At 46.5% G+C, this 14,257-nt stretch overlaps 1 protein-coding gene across 2 annotated transcripts; it reads right to left on the minus strand.

Moving 5' to 3' along the window:
• Positions 1–7,366: 7,366 nt before the first annotated feature.
• Supt4h1 (SPT4 homolog, DSIF elongation factor subunit) lies at positions 7,367–14,211 on the minus strand. 2 transcript variants are annotated; one of them, XR_016538364.1, is made up of 6 exons: positions 14,079–14,211; positions 13,241–13,347; positions 9,311–9,366; positions 9,014–9,067; positions 8,804–8,907; positions 7,367–8,163 (listed from the first exon to the last, which is right to left on the minus strand). XR_016538364.1 is itself a non-coding variant. In XM_090351107.1 (5 exons), exons 1-5 carry the CDS (start codon positions 14,145–14,147, stop codon positions 8,096–8,098), a joined length of 354 nt encoding a protein of 117 aa, XP_090207233.1. In that variant the 5' UTR covers positions 14,148–14,211; the 3' UTR covers positions 7,367–8,095. The 2 variants fall into 2 exon arrangements, 1 of the variants encoding a protein (XP_090207233.1); XM_090351107.1 differs by lacking the exon at positions 8,804–8,907.
• Between the last annotated feature and the right edge of the window lie 46 nt (positions 14,212–14,257).

Here is a 14,257-nt window from a genome sequence, read left to right on the forward strand (position 1 = left end):
GTGCACAGGCCCCAAGTTCAAAGCCCAGGACTGGCAAAAAAAAAAAAAAAAAAAAGAAAGAAGTTTAGAAATGAGCCTGTCACTTTCCTTGCTAGTTTTGTTTTGTTTTCTTTTTGCTAAGCCTGGGGCTTAAACTCAGGACCTAGGCACTATCTCTGAGCTTTTTTCCTTAAGGCTAGTGCTCTACCCTTTGAGCCACAGCTCTACTTCTGACTTTATGGTGATTTATTGGCTGTGAGAATAACCTGGACTTTCTGCCTGGGCTAGCTTTTAAACTGTGATTCTCAGATCTCAGCCTCCTGAGTAGCTAGGGTTCTAGGCACGAGGCACCTGCTGGGTGACTTCCTGACCTCTTCCAGGGGGAGGCCTCCATTTTCCCTGCATGGACCTCCAAGGAAACAAACCTATTGGGGTTTGAAGTCTTTGTTGAGAAGGAAGAATTCCCAAGACAAGGGAAGATGTTTTCCATCTTAAGATTCCAGACGAGGCTGAGTTGCTCATCCCTGTAATCCTCGCTACTCAGAAGGCTGAGAGTGGAGGATCAAGGTCCAAAGACAGATTGGGCAGGAAAGGCCCAGGGACTCTTATCTTCAATTAACCACCACAGAACCAGAAGTGGAGCTGTGGTTCAAAGTGATAGAATGCTAGCTTTGAGCTCAAAACCTCAGGGACATCATCCAAGCCCCGAGTTCAAACCTCATCCCAGAGGATCTGTCATTTCAGTGTCAACAGCAGAGGTCAGTTTTATCTGCAGTCAGTTCTTCTTTCCTGAGATCTTCAGCCAGAGAATGGCAATATCCACAGGGAAAAAGCACTAAGCCAGGCAGTGTCGTACATGGAAAGTACGAGTGATCAACCTCTTGATGTCTGGCTGATGCTCATAAACTAGTGAGAGGTTGGCTTAAGCCATGACCTCCCCAGCCCTGATATTCTATGATTTGTCTCAAGCCACAGCCTCAGTGCTCTGGACTTGCCCTCACGCAGCTGAAAACCTGGCTCTAAACTCAGCCCTAGGTCCAGGCAGACAGCCATATGCTTTCTCCAATCTAAGCCTTACCTGCTCATCTGCCTACAAGTAAAGTAGTCTATTTCTTTTGGCTCAAATGAGACTGAAAAGGAGCTAATCACACATGAGCAACAGTAGTGATAGCAGATAGGCTAGGAATCCAAGAAGAAGGAAAATAATCAGTCCTGGAAACATTTCATCACAATACAATACAACAATGGAGGTATAAGCTGGTTGCAAGGGGCTCATGCCTGTAATCCTAGAGACTGAGAGAAAACCACCAGAAAATGGGTGCTGTGGCTCAAAGTGGTACAGTGGTAGCCTTGGGCAAAAAACTCAGGGACAGTGCTCAGTTTGAGTTCAAGCCACATGACCAAAAAAAAAAAAATCCATAGCAAATGTTGAACCATGCAGAGGCTAGTCACATTTATAATCTTATATCAATATAATCAAGGAGTAGTTATCATTTAAGAAAAGGAACAAGGAACAAGGCTAGGGCTATATCTCAGTGGTAGAGCATTTACTTAACATGCACGAGGGCCTGGGTTCAATCCCCCAGCAACACCCCCCCCCCACACACACAAATAAAATAAAGTAAAAATAACATTACAAAAATCACAACAGAAAGATTAGAATACAAAGTTGTGGCGCCTAAAGGAAAGTATTTGTTTTGATATATTTATGTATGATAGATGCATTGCAACACTAACTATGCAGTAATGCAAGGGAATAGAATTCTTGCTACATTTACCTAGAACTTACCTAGAAGTAGTCAACTACAGATAATAATAATCCCTTACAAACAGTAGTGTTTCAGCTCTCAAAATGCTTTTAATTTTTTAAATTTAATTAATTAATTAATTAATTTTGTAGGTCATGGGGCTTGAATTTGTCCTGGGCACTGTCCCTGAGCTTTTCAGCTCAAGACTACCACCCTACCCTTGAGCCAAGTCCCACTTCCCATTTTCTAGAGGTTAACTGGAGAGAAGAGTCTCAGGTCCTTTTGTGCTTGGGCTGGCTTTGAACCATGATCCTCAGATCTCAGCCTCCTCTGAGTAGCTAGGATTACAGGCATGAGCCACACGCCCCACTGCTTTTTATTTTTATTTTGTCTGTCCTAGGGCTTGAATTTGGATCTGGGTGCCTGTGTGCTTCTTTTTGCTCAAAGTGAGCATCTTACCACTTGAGGCACAGCTGTACTTCTGGATTGTTCTGAGTAGTTTATTGGAGATAAGTCTTACAGACTTTGCTGCCTGGGCTGGCTTCAAAACATGATCCTCAGATCTCAGCCTCCTGGATAACTAGGATTACCAGTGCCGGGCTTAAAAGGCTTTTATCAGGCAGGGTGTGGTGGCTCATACCTGTAATCTAGCTACTCAGGAGGCTGAGATCTGAGGGGCAAGGTTTAAAGCCAGCGCACACTAAACTCTATGAGATTCTTGTCTCCAATTAACCACCAGAAAATCAGAAGTGGCACTCAAGGGGTAGGGTGGTAGCCTTGAGTTGAAGAGCTCAGGGACAACGCCCAGGCCCAGAGTTCAAGCCCTAAGACTGACCCCCCCCAAAAATGCTTTTTTATCAACATTAAAGCATTTGATTCTCACAACTACCTTAGGACAGGGACTCCCAATTATACCTTTAAGCAAATTGTATTTGAAGTCAACAAACAGAGAAGTAAAATATCAGATGTAACAAATTTTCAGAAAGTGAACTGATCCACATAACATCAGATCAAAAAACAGAATATAAGCCAGGCACAAATGGCTCATGACTGTAATCCTGGCTACTCAGGAGGCTGAGATCCCAGGATGATGGTTGGAAGTCAGCCCAGGAAAATCCATGAGACTCTTAACTCCAAGAAAACCATCAGAGAGCCAGAGGTGGAACTGTAACTAAGTGGGCTAGCCTTGAGCACAAAAGCTCAAGTGTCCAGTTCTTGAGTTCAAGGCCCAGGATTGATGTATGGGCACACACTTGTGTGTACGAGTGCGCGCGCACACACACACACACACACACACACACACACACACACACAGAAGGTAAGTCAGCCTCACAGGTGTCCTTACAACTTGTTCCATTCTAACATCGCCACTATTGCCTTGTAATCTAGTATTATAGCTACAGTTGAGACAAAGCGACTTATAAAAGAAGTCTCAAGGTGGGCCAGGAATGTGGCCTACCAGTAGAGCGCTTGCCTAGCATGCATGAAGCCCTGGGTTCAATTCCTCATCGGTACCACGTACACAGAAGAAGCCAGAAGTGGGGCTGTAGCTCAAGTGGTAGACTGCTAGCCTTGAGAAAGCACAAGGACAGTGCCCAGGCCCTGAGTTCAAGCCCCAGGACTGGCAACAACAACAACAAAAAGTCACAAAGCTAGTGACGGGTGACAGCAGGACTGGGAGGTGGGCACCGTCCTTAGCTGGTTACGTACTTCTGTGTTCCACTGGAGTGTGATAGTGCCATAATCAGGCTACACTAAAGGAAGGTGGGGAGCTATGAAGCACAGGGCAGCAGGTGCGTGGGGCTGTTGGAGTGAAGTAGAAGATGTAGCCTGGGGTACTAAGGAAGGGATGGCCTCGTTCCATTTGCTCTGCACAGGCTCCTTGAGTAAGCCTCAAGGACCTCTCCCTGGGCCATTACTAACCTCACTGCCTCACTCACTTCTTTTGGCTAAATTTAAATAGGGACTAGACGTGTTAAGAGTAGGCAGGTTGGTGTTTGGGGAGAGTGTGTTGAGTTTGCGGAACAGAAAGGAATAGAAAGCTGATCCCTCTGGGCTGGGAGTTTGGCCTAGTAGTAGAGTACTTGTCTAGCATGCATGAAGACCTGAGTTTGATTCTCGGTACCACATACATAGAAAAAACCAGAAATGGTGTTGTGGTAGAGCTCTAGTGGTAGAGCTCTAGTCTTGAGAAAGCCCCAGGACAGTGCTCAGGTCCAGAGTTCAAGCCCCAGAACTGGCAGAAAAAAAAAAAAAAAAGAAAGCTAATCTCTTTTCATAGTAGCTCTGTGCACTAGTCACCAAGAGAGCTAAGTTGCTGTGTTTGGGGGTTATAGCAGCCTTAGACTGGAAATGGGCATATAGTTCTCGGTCGGGGCTTTACTGCTTAAACATGCTTTGTCTCTTCATTGCTAAGTAAGATTGTTCATTTGTCCTGTGGGTTCTTAGACGGATGAAATAAAATGTCAAAGCCCCCCCCCCCGCTTTTCTAAACTGCAAATGCTATTTAAAGTCTTTACTAATACTGAACATGAAACAAGTTCCCAAAGTAGGACATTTTAGTCTGTGCTAACCATTATCCTCCTGCTTCTTTATGTGTGTGTGCATGCTGGGACTTCAGGGCCTAGAACTTTAGTTTTATCATTCAAGGCTGGCACTCACTTGAGCCACAGTCTTTTGGGAGTTTTGGTGGCTGATTGGTAATGAGTTCACAGAGTTTTCTACCTGGTTTGACTTTGAACCAGGATCCTTGGATCGCAGACTCCTGAGTAGTCTGGGGATTACAGGTGTAGGCCACCAGTATCCTGCCTTGCTTCTTTTTTATACACACAGAGATCAGATCCTGGATGGGAGCCTGAGGGAAAGATAGGCCAGGAAGGATAAACCAGGGGCCATGTAAACAAGGAGGTGTCAGTACACAGTCCTAGTGGACCCAGCTTGAACTTGGGTCCTTTCTGGTTCCATAAACAATGTTCTTGGTGAAACAGCTTTTCTGAAACCAGAGCACTCTGACCTTTGCTTGATCAACCATCAATCCCTGCATGGACTGCAGGCTAGAGTTTCTAATTCACTGCCACTTAGCCCCTCCATTTTGGGGTGACCCTACAACTTTTGGTAGAAAGTAGAGAATACACAGTAGCAGCCTTACTACCACTCATTTCTAGTCTTGCCTGAATTGAGCTTGTCCTGCTGAACAGAGGGAGGTGACTTACCCATCAAGGTTATCAAACTACTTAGCAAGAGGCCAAGAGGGGCTCTGAAGACCGTTGGCAGACTTGGCCCCTTGGCAGCTAGACAGACACCAGGGGAAGCACAGAGCCCTCAAGGACGGAATGCAGGACTTCTTCCTCCCAGGCTCCCTCACGCTCAGAGAACCTGGAACCAAGTCCCTGTTGTATCGGCTTGGGCTCCCAGCAGGAGGTAGGACTGTAGCACCTCATTGCCTCACTGGACTAGAGTGGCACCAGAACATTCGAGAATGAGACATGGCAAGAAATGGATTCACAAGCACCTCTCCAGGCTAAGGGGCTGCAGCAAGCCCCCTCCCCCACAACCATGGGCAACTTTGTCTTCTGCTTCCGGAGTTGACAGTTAGGACCCAGCTAAGTGTGGGGCTGTGGTTATTTGTGCAGCTCTTCTTGCCTCCCCTCCCCACAACTGTTTCCATTCTCACCAAGCAGCCACGTCCGGGTCAGACACACAGGACAGCAGCTGGGACTTTCCAAGGGACTTTTTCACCCAGCCAGTGAAAGTTTGGGTGTTGGCTTGCCCAGTCCAAACACTCCTGGAGAGGCCTCCTTCTTCCCTCCTGAAAACTAGCTCTAGACTAATGGAGGGGCTGGGGCTACTGACCAAGATTTTCAGATTGATACTCCTTCCTCAGAGCTTGACAGTCCCAGCAACAGTGGTTCTTGTTTGAATGAACAGGCAACTGGATGGTCCCAGCTTTGATCCCATGAGCCTTGGGGGAGGCAAGGCAGGAACAGGGGAGACTGAGCCTCCTCCCATCCTTCAGGCACAGGCAACTGACTCACTAGCAACACCAGGTGGCGGTGAGACACAGGGCACATTGCAGGAACCTTTGCCCGCAGAGCTCACTACACTGTGGTTAGGAATCCCCATCCCTCAAACCCCTTTTAGACTGTGTGCATTATTGCAGATTGAGAACACCATTTTTTTTTTTGCCAGTCCTGGGCTTGAGCTCAGGGCCTGAGCACTGTCCTTGGACTTTCTCAAGGCTAGAGCTCTACCACTTGAGCCTCAGCACCACTTCTGGCTTTTTTCTATATATGTGGTACTGAGTTGAACCCGGGTCTTCGTGCATGCTAGGCAAGCACTCTACCACTAGGCCAAACTCCTGGCCCCCAACATTTTTTTTTTCTTTTGTAAATATATGTGTGTGTGTGACACTGGGGATTGAATTCAGGATGTCACATGTGTTAGACAAACAAGCTACCACTTGAGCCACATTCCCAATCCTTTTTGTAAATTTTTGTTATTTATTCAAAGTCTTGCTAGGTAGCAACCCCAGACACTGGCTTTGAACTAAGCCATCAAAGTGCCAAAGAGGCTTGCTGCAGCCCCTTGGCCTGGGGAAGTACTCGTGAATCTGTTTCTTGCCATGTCTCATTCTTGAATTTGCTCTGGTGCCACTATAGTCCTCCCTCCTGCTGGAAGCCCAAAAGCATAGAAAGGGACTTGGTTCCAGGTTCTCTGAGCGAAAGAGGGCCTGGGAGGAAGCCCCTGAGCCAAGGGCTCTGTGCTGCCCCTGGTGTCTGTCTAACTACTTGAGGGCTGTCTGCCCAGGGTCTTAGCCATCTAAGCCTAAGCCATCAAAACTGCCAGGGTTACAAGGGTGTGCCATGTCTGGTCCTTTGACTTACTTAACAGGATTTTTCACATTACTTTCTTTCTAAATATAACAATCCAGGGCTGGGAATGTGGCTGAGTGGTAAACTGCTTGCCTAGCATGCATGAAGCTCTGGGTTCCACTCCTTAGTACATAAAAAGAAAAGGCTGGAAGTGGCACTATGGCTCAAGTGGTAGAGTGCTAACCTTGAGCAAAAGAAGCTCAGTGACAGTCCCCAGGCCCTGAGTTCAGGCCCCAGGACTGGTGAAAAAAAAAAAAAAAAGCAACAAAAAACTATAACAACAACAACAACAACAACAAAAAAGGCTAGGAATTTGGCCTAGTGGTAGAGTGCTTGTCTAGCATGCACAAAGACTGGGGTTCAATTCCTCGGTACCACACATATAGAAAACAAAACAAAACAGTCCAGAAGCAAATAGGCCAGGTGGAACCAATCCTATTTTACAGATGGAGAACTTAGGAGAAATAAAATGGAGATACTACCAGCTACTGCTGGCTAGTACTACTCAGGAGGTTAGAATTTGAGGATCGAGGTTTGAAGTTAGACCTAGCGGGGAAGTCTGTGAGACTCTTAATGAAGGTAAGGGACAGTGGCCAAGCTAGGAATTCAAGTCCCAGGACCAGTCCAAGAAATAAAAACAGGGGTTGGAGGCATGGCTCAGCTGGTAGAATACCAGCCAATGAGCAAAAGCATCAGATACCAAGTTCCAGTCCCAGTGTTGGGCCAAAATTTAAAAAATAAACCAATCAAATAATGGAGACACTAACAGGACTTCTAATGGTCAATCTTTTATTCTAAAATAATAATGTGACACAGTCAATATGACATGATTTAAGGCATCCTTCTAGGCCAGAGGATGAATAAGGGCTCACTTTCTAGAGAAGCACAAACTCAGATCAAGACCCAGCAGCCACTCAACATCTAAAGGACTCCAGGTAGAGGAAGGAAAAATACAGGTGAGATCATCAAAAAGATATAAAGAGCAGGAGAAAAAAGAACTAAACAGGATCAAGAGACAAAGGGCACAAAAGCCTATGACCATTAGATACCACCAGACCACCAGACCAAGACACCATTCTTCCTTGGCGTGTATCCCTGGAGCCACAGTCAGGCCACAGGGGAGAGAAAGGCCTTGCTCATGCTGGTGCGGTGATTACAGGGTAAGGAGCCCTTGCTGGGTCTGGAAGAGAGAGTGAGGCAAGGCTTGTGTTATGGCTTTAAGAAGTTTCCAAGAGTTCATGTTTATTGGCATTGAACCTTCAACAGGTAGAAAAAAGTCTCTCCCTTCAACTCAGTCCATGAGAATCCAGGAACCCACGCCCGCCTACTCTACCAGAAGTCCACAGCCCAAGGACAGGATCTGCTATTCTTTAACAGTCTGCTGACTCTCAGAGTGGAAAAGCAGGGATTTGGAAGTACTGCCGGTTTAGATTCCATAACAAAAACAAAGCAGAGGCAGAAGGTAGACAGCAAACATGCTGGCAGTCCTGCATCTTGCTAGGTCTTTATAGCAGTGTCTCTGGATTTGTAGGCCACTCCTCGACTTTTCAGCTCCCGTACAATTCCTGTAAACAGGAAAAGAAACAGCTCTGTAAGATAAGTTTCTGAAGGATAAGAAAGGCCCTTATTTGCAACCTTGAAGAAGGACTTCATGCCAGGTACCGGTGGCTCACACCTGCAATCCTAGCTACTCAGGAGGCTGAGATTTGAGGATCATGGTTTGAAGCCAGCCCAGGCAGGAAAGTCTGTCAGACATTTTTTTTTGTTTGTCTGTTTTTGTCTGTCCTGGGGCTTGAACTCTGGGCCTGGGCCCTGTCCCTGAGCTCTTTAGCTCAAGGCTACTGCTCTCAGCGCCACTTCTGGTTTTCTAGTGGTTGACTGGAGATAAGAGTCTCATGGTCTTTAGTGTCTGGGCTGGCTTTGAACTGTGACCCTCAGATCTCAGCCTCCTGAGTAGCTAGGATTACAGGCATGAACCATCGCACCCAACTTCTATGAGACTCATTTCTAATTAACTACTAAAAAGCCAGAAGTGGTGCTATGGCTCAAGTAGTAGAGTGTCAGCCTTGAGCCAAAGAAACTCAGGCCCAGAGTTCAAGTCCCAGGATCAGCATAAAAAAATTAAAAAAAAAAAAAAAAAGCAGCAAGTAGCAGTGTGATTGAATGCCAGCCTTTAGCAAAAAAAGCTAAGGGAGAGCATCTTACCTTTGAGTTCAAGGTCCAGTACCCCACCTGCCGCCAGTGAGGTTCTAGAACCAGAATTTCAGGGCCAAGTTATTGATAACCTCTCTGTGGCTCAGTTCCCTTACCTGTAAAATGCAGAACCTCACAAGTGATATGGGGAATGGTGTTAATCACATAAACAGTAGTTCTATAGACCTTGGTACAACAAATAGAAATAATTATGATTGTTACCTTGGGGCAGGCGACCAGTGACTGACACAGCATATACTCCAGGCTTAAAGTTACCTAAGGGGGGGCGGGGGGGAAGAAGGGAAATTGCAGCAGGAGTGAGTTAAGGCTAAAGACCAAATGGAGGAGGCGCTAGGGAAAAATGAAAGAAGTGCTGTTAACATTGAATAAAAAGCCATCACTGCTTTTGGTGACAGGGCACAGGACAATGCTTCCTCATCTATCCCCAGTCTCATCTTCCCCACACTAAGGTCACACATGCTGCTGTAGGCCAGGAAAATGAGAAAGGGAAACACTTACTGACTCGCTGCCACTTGGAGACCCAGCTGTCCTCTGGACTCATCATTGCAATGATTCTAGGGAGGGAAAATAAACAGAGGGTGAGCATGAGTCTTCCCTGCTACAAAGGAAGGAAGCTGCTTGCTCATCAAGGCAAAGCATTCTGGGAGAGTAATCCTAGGAGAAAGCCAGGTCTTGAGTCTCCACTGGAAAACAGGTCTAATGCTGGGAAGGGGCTAAGAAGTAGTGAATAAAGATACTTCATTTTATGTTGCTGCTCCTGCTAATAGAAAGCCAGTTACCATCCCTAAGAGATTATTTCACTAGGCCCCAAATCACTCTTGGTCTACAGATTTCCCAGGAGATGGAACAGCTTTAACAGTGGGTGGCCAATGGCTATGTAGTCCTGTAGTCCTAGCTGCGCAGGAGGTTGAGATGTAAGGATTGTGGTTCAAAGCCAGCCCAGGCAGCCAAATCCATTGAGACTCTTTTTTTTTTTTTTTTATTTTGCCAGTCCTGGGCTTGAGCTCAGGGCCTGAGCCCTGTCCTTGGACTTTCTCAAGGCTAGAGCTCTACCACTTGAGCCTCAGCACCACTTCCAGCTTTTTTTCTATGTATGTGGTAGCGAGGAATCGAACCCGGGTCTTCATGCATGCTAGGCAAGCACTTTAACCACTAGGCCAAACTCCCGGCCCTCCATTGAGACTCTTAACACTAGTTAATCACCAGAAAACTAGAAATGGAGGCCTGGGAATTTGGCCTAGTGGTAGAGTGCTTGCCTAGCATGCACGATTCCCTGGGTTCCATTTCTTGGTACTACATATACAAAAAAAACCCGGAAGTGGTACTGTGGCCAAGAGGTAGAGTGATAGCCTTGAGCTGAAGAGCTCAGGGATAGTGCCCAAGCCCAGAGTTCAAGTCTCACTACTGACAAAAGTCCTGAGTTCAAAGTTCAAGCCCAAGACTGTCCCCCTACCCCTGCAAAAAAAAAAAAAAAAATCCTGAAATAATATAAGAAGAGTATTTTAGTATAGAGAATAGCACAGAGAATAGGCTCTCCTATTAACACTCCTCAGTAACAGTCCCTCCCAGGTAGCCTTGATTCTGCAGCAAGGGGAATAGAAAAGCTACTCCAGGGCTAAAAGCGAGCTACTTGAGCAAGATGAATCAGCATCAGATGCTAACAAAAATTACGAAGGTCATTTTCATTACACATCCATCTAATCAAATGCATACTGGCTTCTATGTCAGTTCTATTCTAGAAGCTGCCTTGCTGGCATTCCCACCATATCCATACCTTGTTTGCCTGGCAACTACCCTGGAGATTCTCAGAGTCTCCCCATCCAAATCCTAGGTTTTCACCATGGGCTTCAAGAGGAACTGAGCTCCCCTTCTAGAGTGACAAGTAAGGTAAAAATAAGGAAGAATACAAATGTATTCTTTGTTCTTCTAAATCCATTCTTTTAGCCTCACAGTTTGTTTCTCAAAGGACTTATAGCAAAACAGTTTTCTCTAAACATAAATAGGTCTTTCCATCCCATACCTTTGTTCCAGTCATTCTCTTTATTTGGATTTTTTTGTGGGGGTGGGTGTCATGGGGCTTGAACTCAAAAAGTCTGGACCCTGACCCTCAGTTTTTGTGCTCAAGGCTAGCACTCTACAAATTGGAACCACAGCTCCACTTCTGGCTTTCAGGTGGTTAACTGGACTCACAGACTTTCCTGCCTGAGACTGGAAGTATGGTCCTCAGATCTCATCCTCCCCAGTAGCTAGATTATAGGCGTGAGCTGTTATGCCCAGCTGGAAATGTTCTATTTCTGGAATGTTATTTCTATGTCACCTCAAATTTCTTAAAGATCACAGTGTTTGGTCAGTCGTAGGGCTTGAACTTTGAGCCTGGGTGCTGTCCCTGAGCTCTTCAGCTCAAGGCTAGTGCTCTACCTCTTGAGCCACAGTGCAACTTCCAGTTTTCTGGCGGTTTAATTGGAGATTAGTCTCATGGGCTTTCATGCCCATACTGGCTTTGAACTTCGATCTCTACCTCAGCCTCCTGAGTAGCTAGGATTACAGGTATGAGCCACCAGCCCCCGGCAAGATCATAGTTCCTTAGTAAAGAATGTGGTGGGCATAGGTGAGTCACGCCTGTAATCTTAGCTAGTGGGATGCTGAGATCTGAGGATGACATTTGAAGTCAGCCTAGCAAGAAAGTCTATGATACTCTGATCTCTAATCACTAAAATGCCAGAAGTAGGTTAGCTGGGCAGGTGGCTCACTGCCTGTAATCCTAGCTACTCACGAGGCTGAGATCTGAGAATCAAGGTTCAAAGCCAGCCTGGGTACTAAAGTCCATGAGATTCTTATCTCCAATTAACACTAAAAAACCGGAAGTGGCACTGAAGCTGAAGAGCTCAGGGACAACGCCCAAGCCCAGGGGGTAAGGTGGTAGCCTTGAGCTGAAGAGTTCAGGAAGAGCCCAGGTCCCAGAGTTCAAGCCCCATAATTGGGGGTGGAGGAGGCTGAGTAGACACCAAACACACAAAATATATGACATCAGGGCTGGGAGTTTGGCCTAGTGGTTAAAAGTGCTTGCTTAGCATGCACAAAGACCCGGGTTCGATTCCTTGGTACCACATACATAGAAAAAAGCCAGAAGTGGTGCTGAGGCTCAAGTGGTAGAGCTCTAGCCTTGAGAAAGTCCAAGGATAGTGCTCAGGCCCTGAGCCAAAGCCCAGAACTGGCAAAAAAAAAAAAAAAAAAAAAAAAAAAATATATATATATATATGACATCAGTGCTTAGACCCAAGTGGTTGAGAGTAACACCTAGTTTAAACTCCATTACTGAAAAACAAACAAAAAAACCCAAAGATGTGCCAGATGCAATGGATCACGCCTATAATCCTATTTATATAGGAAGCTGAGATCAGATCGGAGATTGTGGTTCAAAGCCAGCCTGGGCATGAAGACCACCGTGAGACTCTTATCTTCAATCAACCACTAAAAAACCAGAAGTGGCCACTTGACTCAAAGGGTAGGGCAGTACCCTTGAGCTGAAGAGCTCAGGGATAGGGACAGCACCCAGGTCCAGAGTTGACCCATGACTGAGAAAAAACAAAAACAAACCAAAGATGTGACATTGGGTTTGGGGCACAACTCAGTGATAAAAGTGCTTGCCATATACTTAGGTAAGACCATGGGTTACATTCCAGCATGACAAAAATACGTTAAACCATTTACTTATTATTATTATTTTTTTGCCAGTCCTGGGCTCAGGGCTCGAGCACTGTCCTTGGACTTTCTCAAGGCTAGCACTCTACACTTGAGCCTCAGCACCACTTCCGGCTTTTTGCTATGTATGTGGTACTGAGGAATCAAACCCGGGTCTTCGTGCATGCTAGGCAAGCACTCTACCACTAGGCCAAACTCCCGGCCCCCCATTTACTTATTTTTTAAGACAAGTCTGTAATGACTCAAGTCTGTAATGCTAGCTACTTGGGAGATCTGAGGATCACAGTTTGAAGCTACCCTGGGTATGAAAATGCCTAAGACTTTTCTCCAATTAACCAGAAAAGAGCTGGAAGTGGGGCTTCAAGTGGTACAGCACCAGCCATGAGCCTTAGCTCCAGCAAAGGTACACATGCAGACAGGAGTGCGCACACACACACACACACACACACACACTTTTTTTTAGCTTTTTTTCCCCTCATGTTAAATCTTTGAAATCCGGTGTATATGTTCCACTTAAAGTACATTTCAAGTTTTAACAGCTTGAAGTGTGGCTACTGAACTGAATGAACAGGACTAGGACTAGACTGTCACAAAATAACTATTTGAAAACAATCTAGATTATGGCCTTAAATTAAATGCCTGTCCCACACCCCTTTGTTCCTGGGGGTGGGTTGAGGGTGGAGCAGACTGACACTGAAATGGATGAACGAATGAGAAGGGGCTTACCCATCAAAGGAAGAGCTGGTGCAGTCATATACCATTTCTCTGTTACCCTTCATTTGTAGATATGCATCACAATTATCACATCCATCATATTCAAACTGGTCTATAGTCTGGGAAGGGAAATTAAAAGGGATAAAGAGATGAAAAAGGTTCTCAACACCTGGATCCAATCTGTGTCTTATCAAGGCCTCATCCACTGCTCCCCAAGTTCCACTCCAAATTCTCTCCTCTCTCTTGTTCCTTCTCCCCGCCCCCCCTTTTTTGATTGAATACCGGAATTCGAACTTGGCATCTGAAGCTTGTTTTTGTTCACTGGCTGGCGCTCTACGATCTAAACCACGCCTCCAACTCCTAACCTATTCTCTTCCCTAGTGTTTTCAGGGTTAGGCCGATTCCCAATGGCTTTGACTCAAGTCTCTCGGTTCCAGAGCTGAGGATTTAAAGGCGGGTCGCGACACCCGGCAGATCTACTCCCAATCCTGCGCACTAAACATAGGCTTTCCAGATCCCCACTCCCTTAACAGCTCCCCGGTCCTTCGTTGCTATTTTATTATCAGGTTTACCCTGCTGGTTCTGGGGCTTGAACTCAGAGCCTGGGCCTTGCCCTTAAGCTTCTTTTGCCCAAGGCTCTCTACCACTCGAGCCACAGCTTCATTTCTGGTTAGGTGGAGGTAGGAGTGTCACGGACTTTCCTGCCCGGCTCTGGCCGCGATCCTCAACCTAAGACTGCCAACGTAGCCTGGGCTGCAGGCCGGAGCCACCGGCGCCCGGCCACGGGCTCGACCATTTCCTTGCTCCGCCTTCCCTCTCCCCATCGCCCCTCCAGCCAGCTCCCGGGCACCTTGACCAGAGAGCACAGCAGACACGCCCGCAGATGCCGCAGGTCCTTCGGCACCGTCTCCAGGGCCATCTCCAGTGAAGCGCAGCCTCCCCGCCGGAGACCGAGTCACAGCTTCCACACCGCCGGAAGTAAACAGCCCATTACCCAGGATGCACGCTGCTGCTGGTGTCTGCCACTTC

Source organism: Megascapheus bottae, chromosome 17 (assembly GCF_031878675.1).
Source record: "Megascapheus bottae isolate mThoBot1 chromosome 17, mThoBot2.hap1, whole genome shotgun sequence".
Taxonomy (NCBI): domain Eukaryota; kingdom Metazoa; phylum Chordata; class Mammalia; order Rodentia; family Geomyidae; genus Megascapheus; species Megascapheus bottae.

What these genes read in the sequence shown, in the direction of transcription:
- Supt4h1 (XM_090351107.1), bottom strand. Translation starts at nt 14,147, where the DNA reads ATGGCCCTGGAGACGGTGCCGAAGGACCTGCGGCATCTGCGGGCGTGT. An exon ending in TGCTGTGCTCTCTGGTCAAG is followed by an intron (nt 13,348 to 14,078) that starts GTGCCCGGGAGC and finishes TTCCCTTCCCAG; the next exon opens with ACTATAGACCAGTTTGAATA. An exon ending in ACCAGCTCTTCCTTTGATGG is followed by an intron (nt 9,367 to 13,240) that starts GTAAGCCCCTTC and finishes TTCCCTCCCTAG; the next exon opens with AATCATTGCAATGATGAGTC.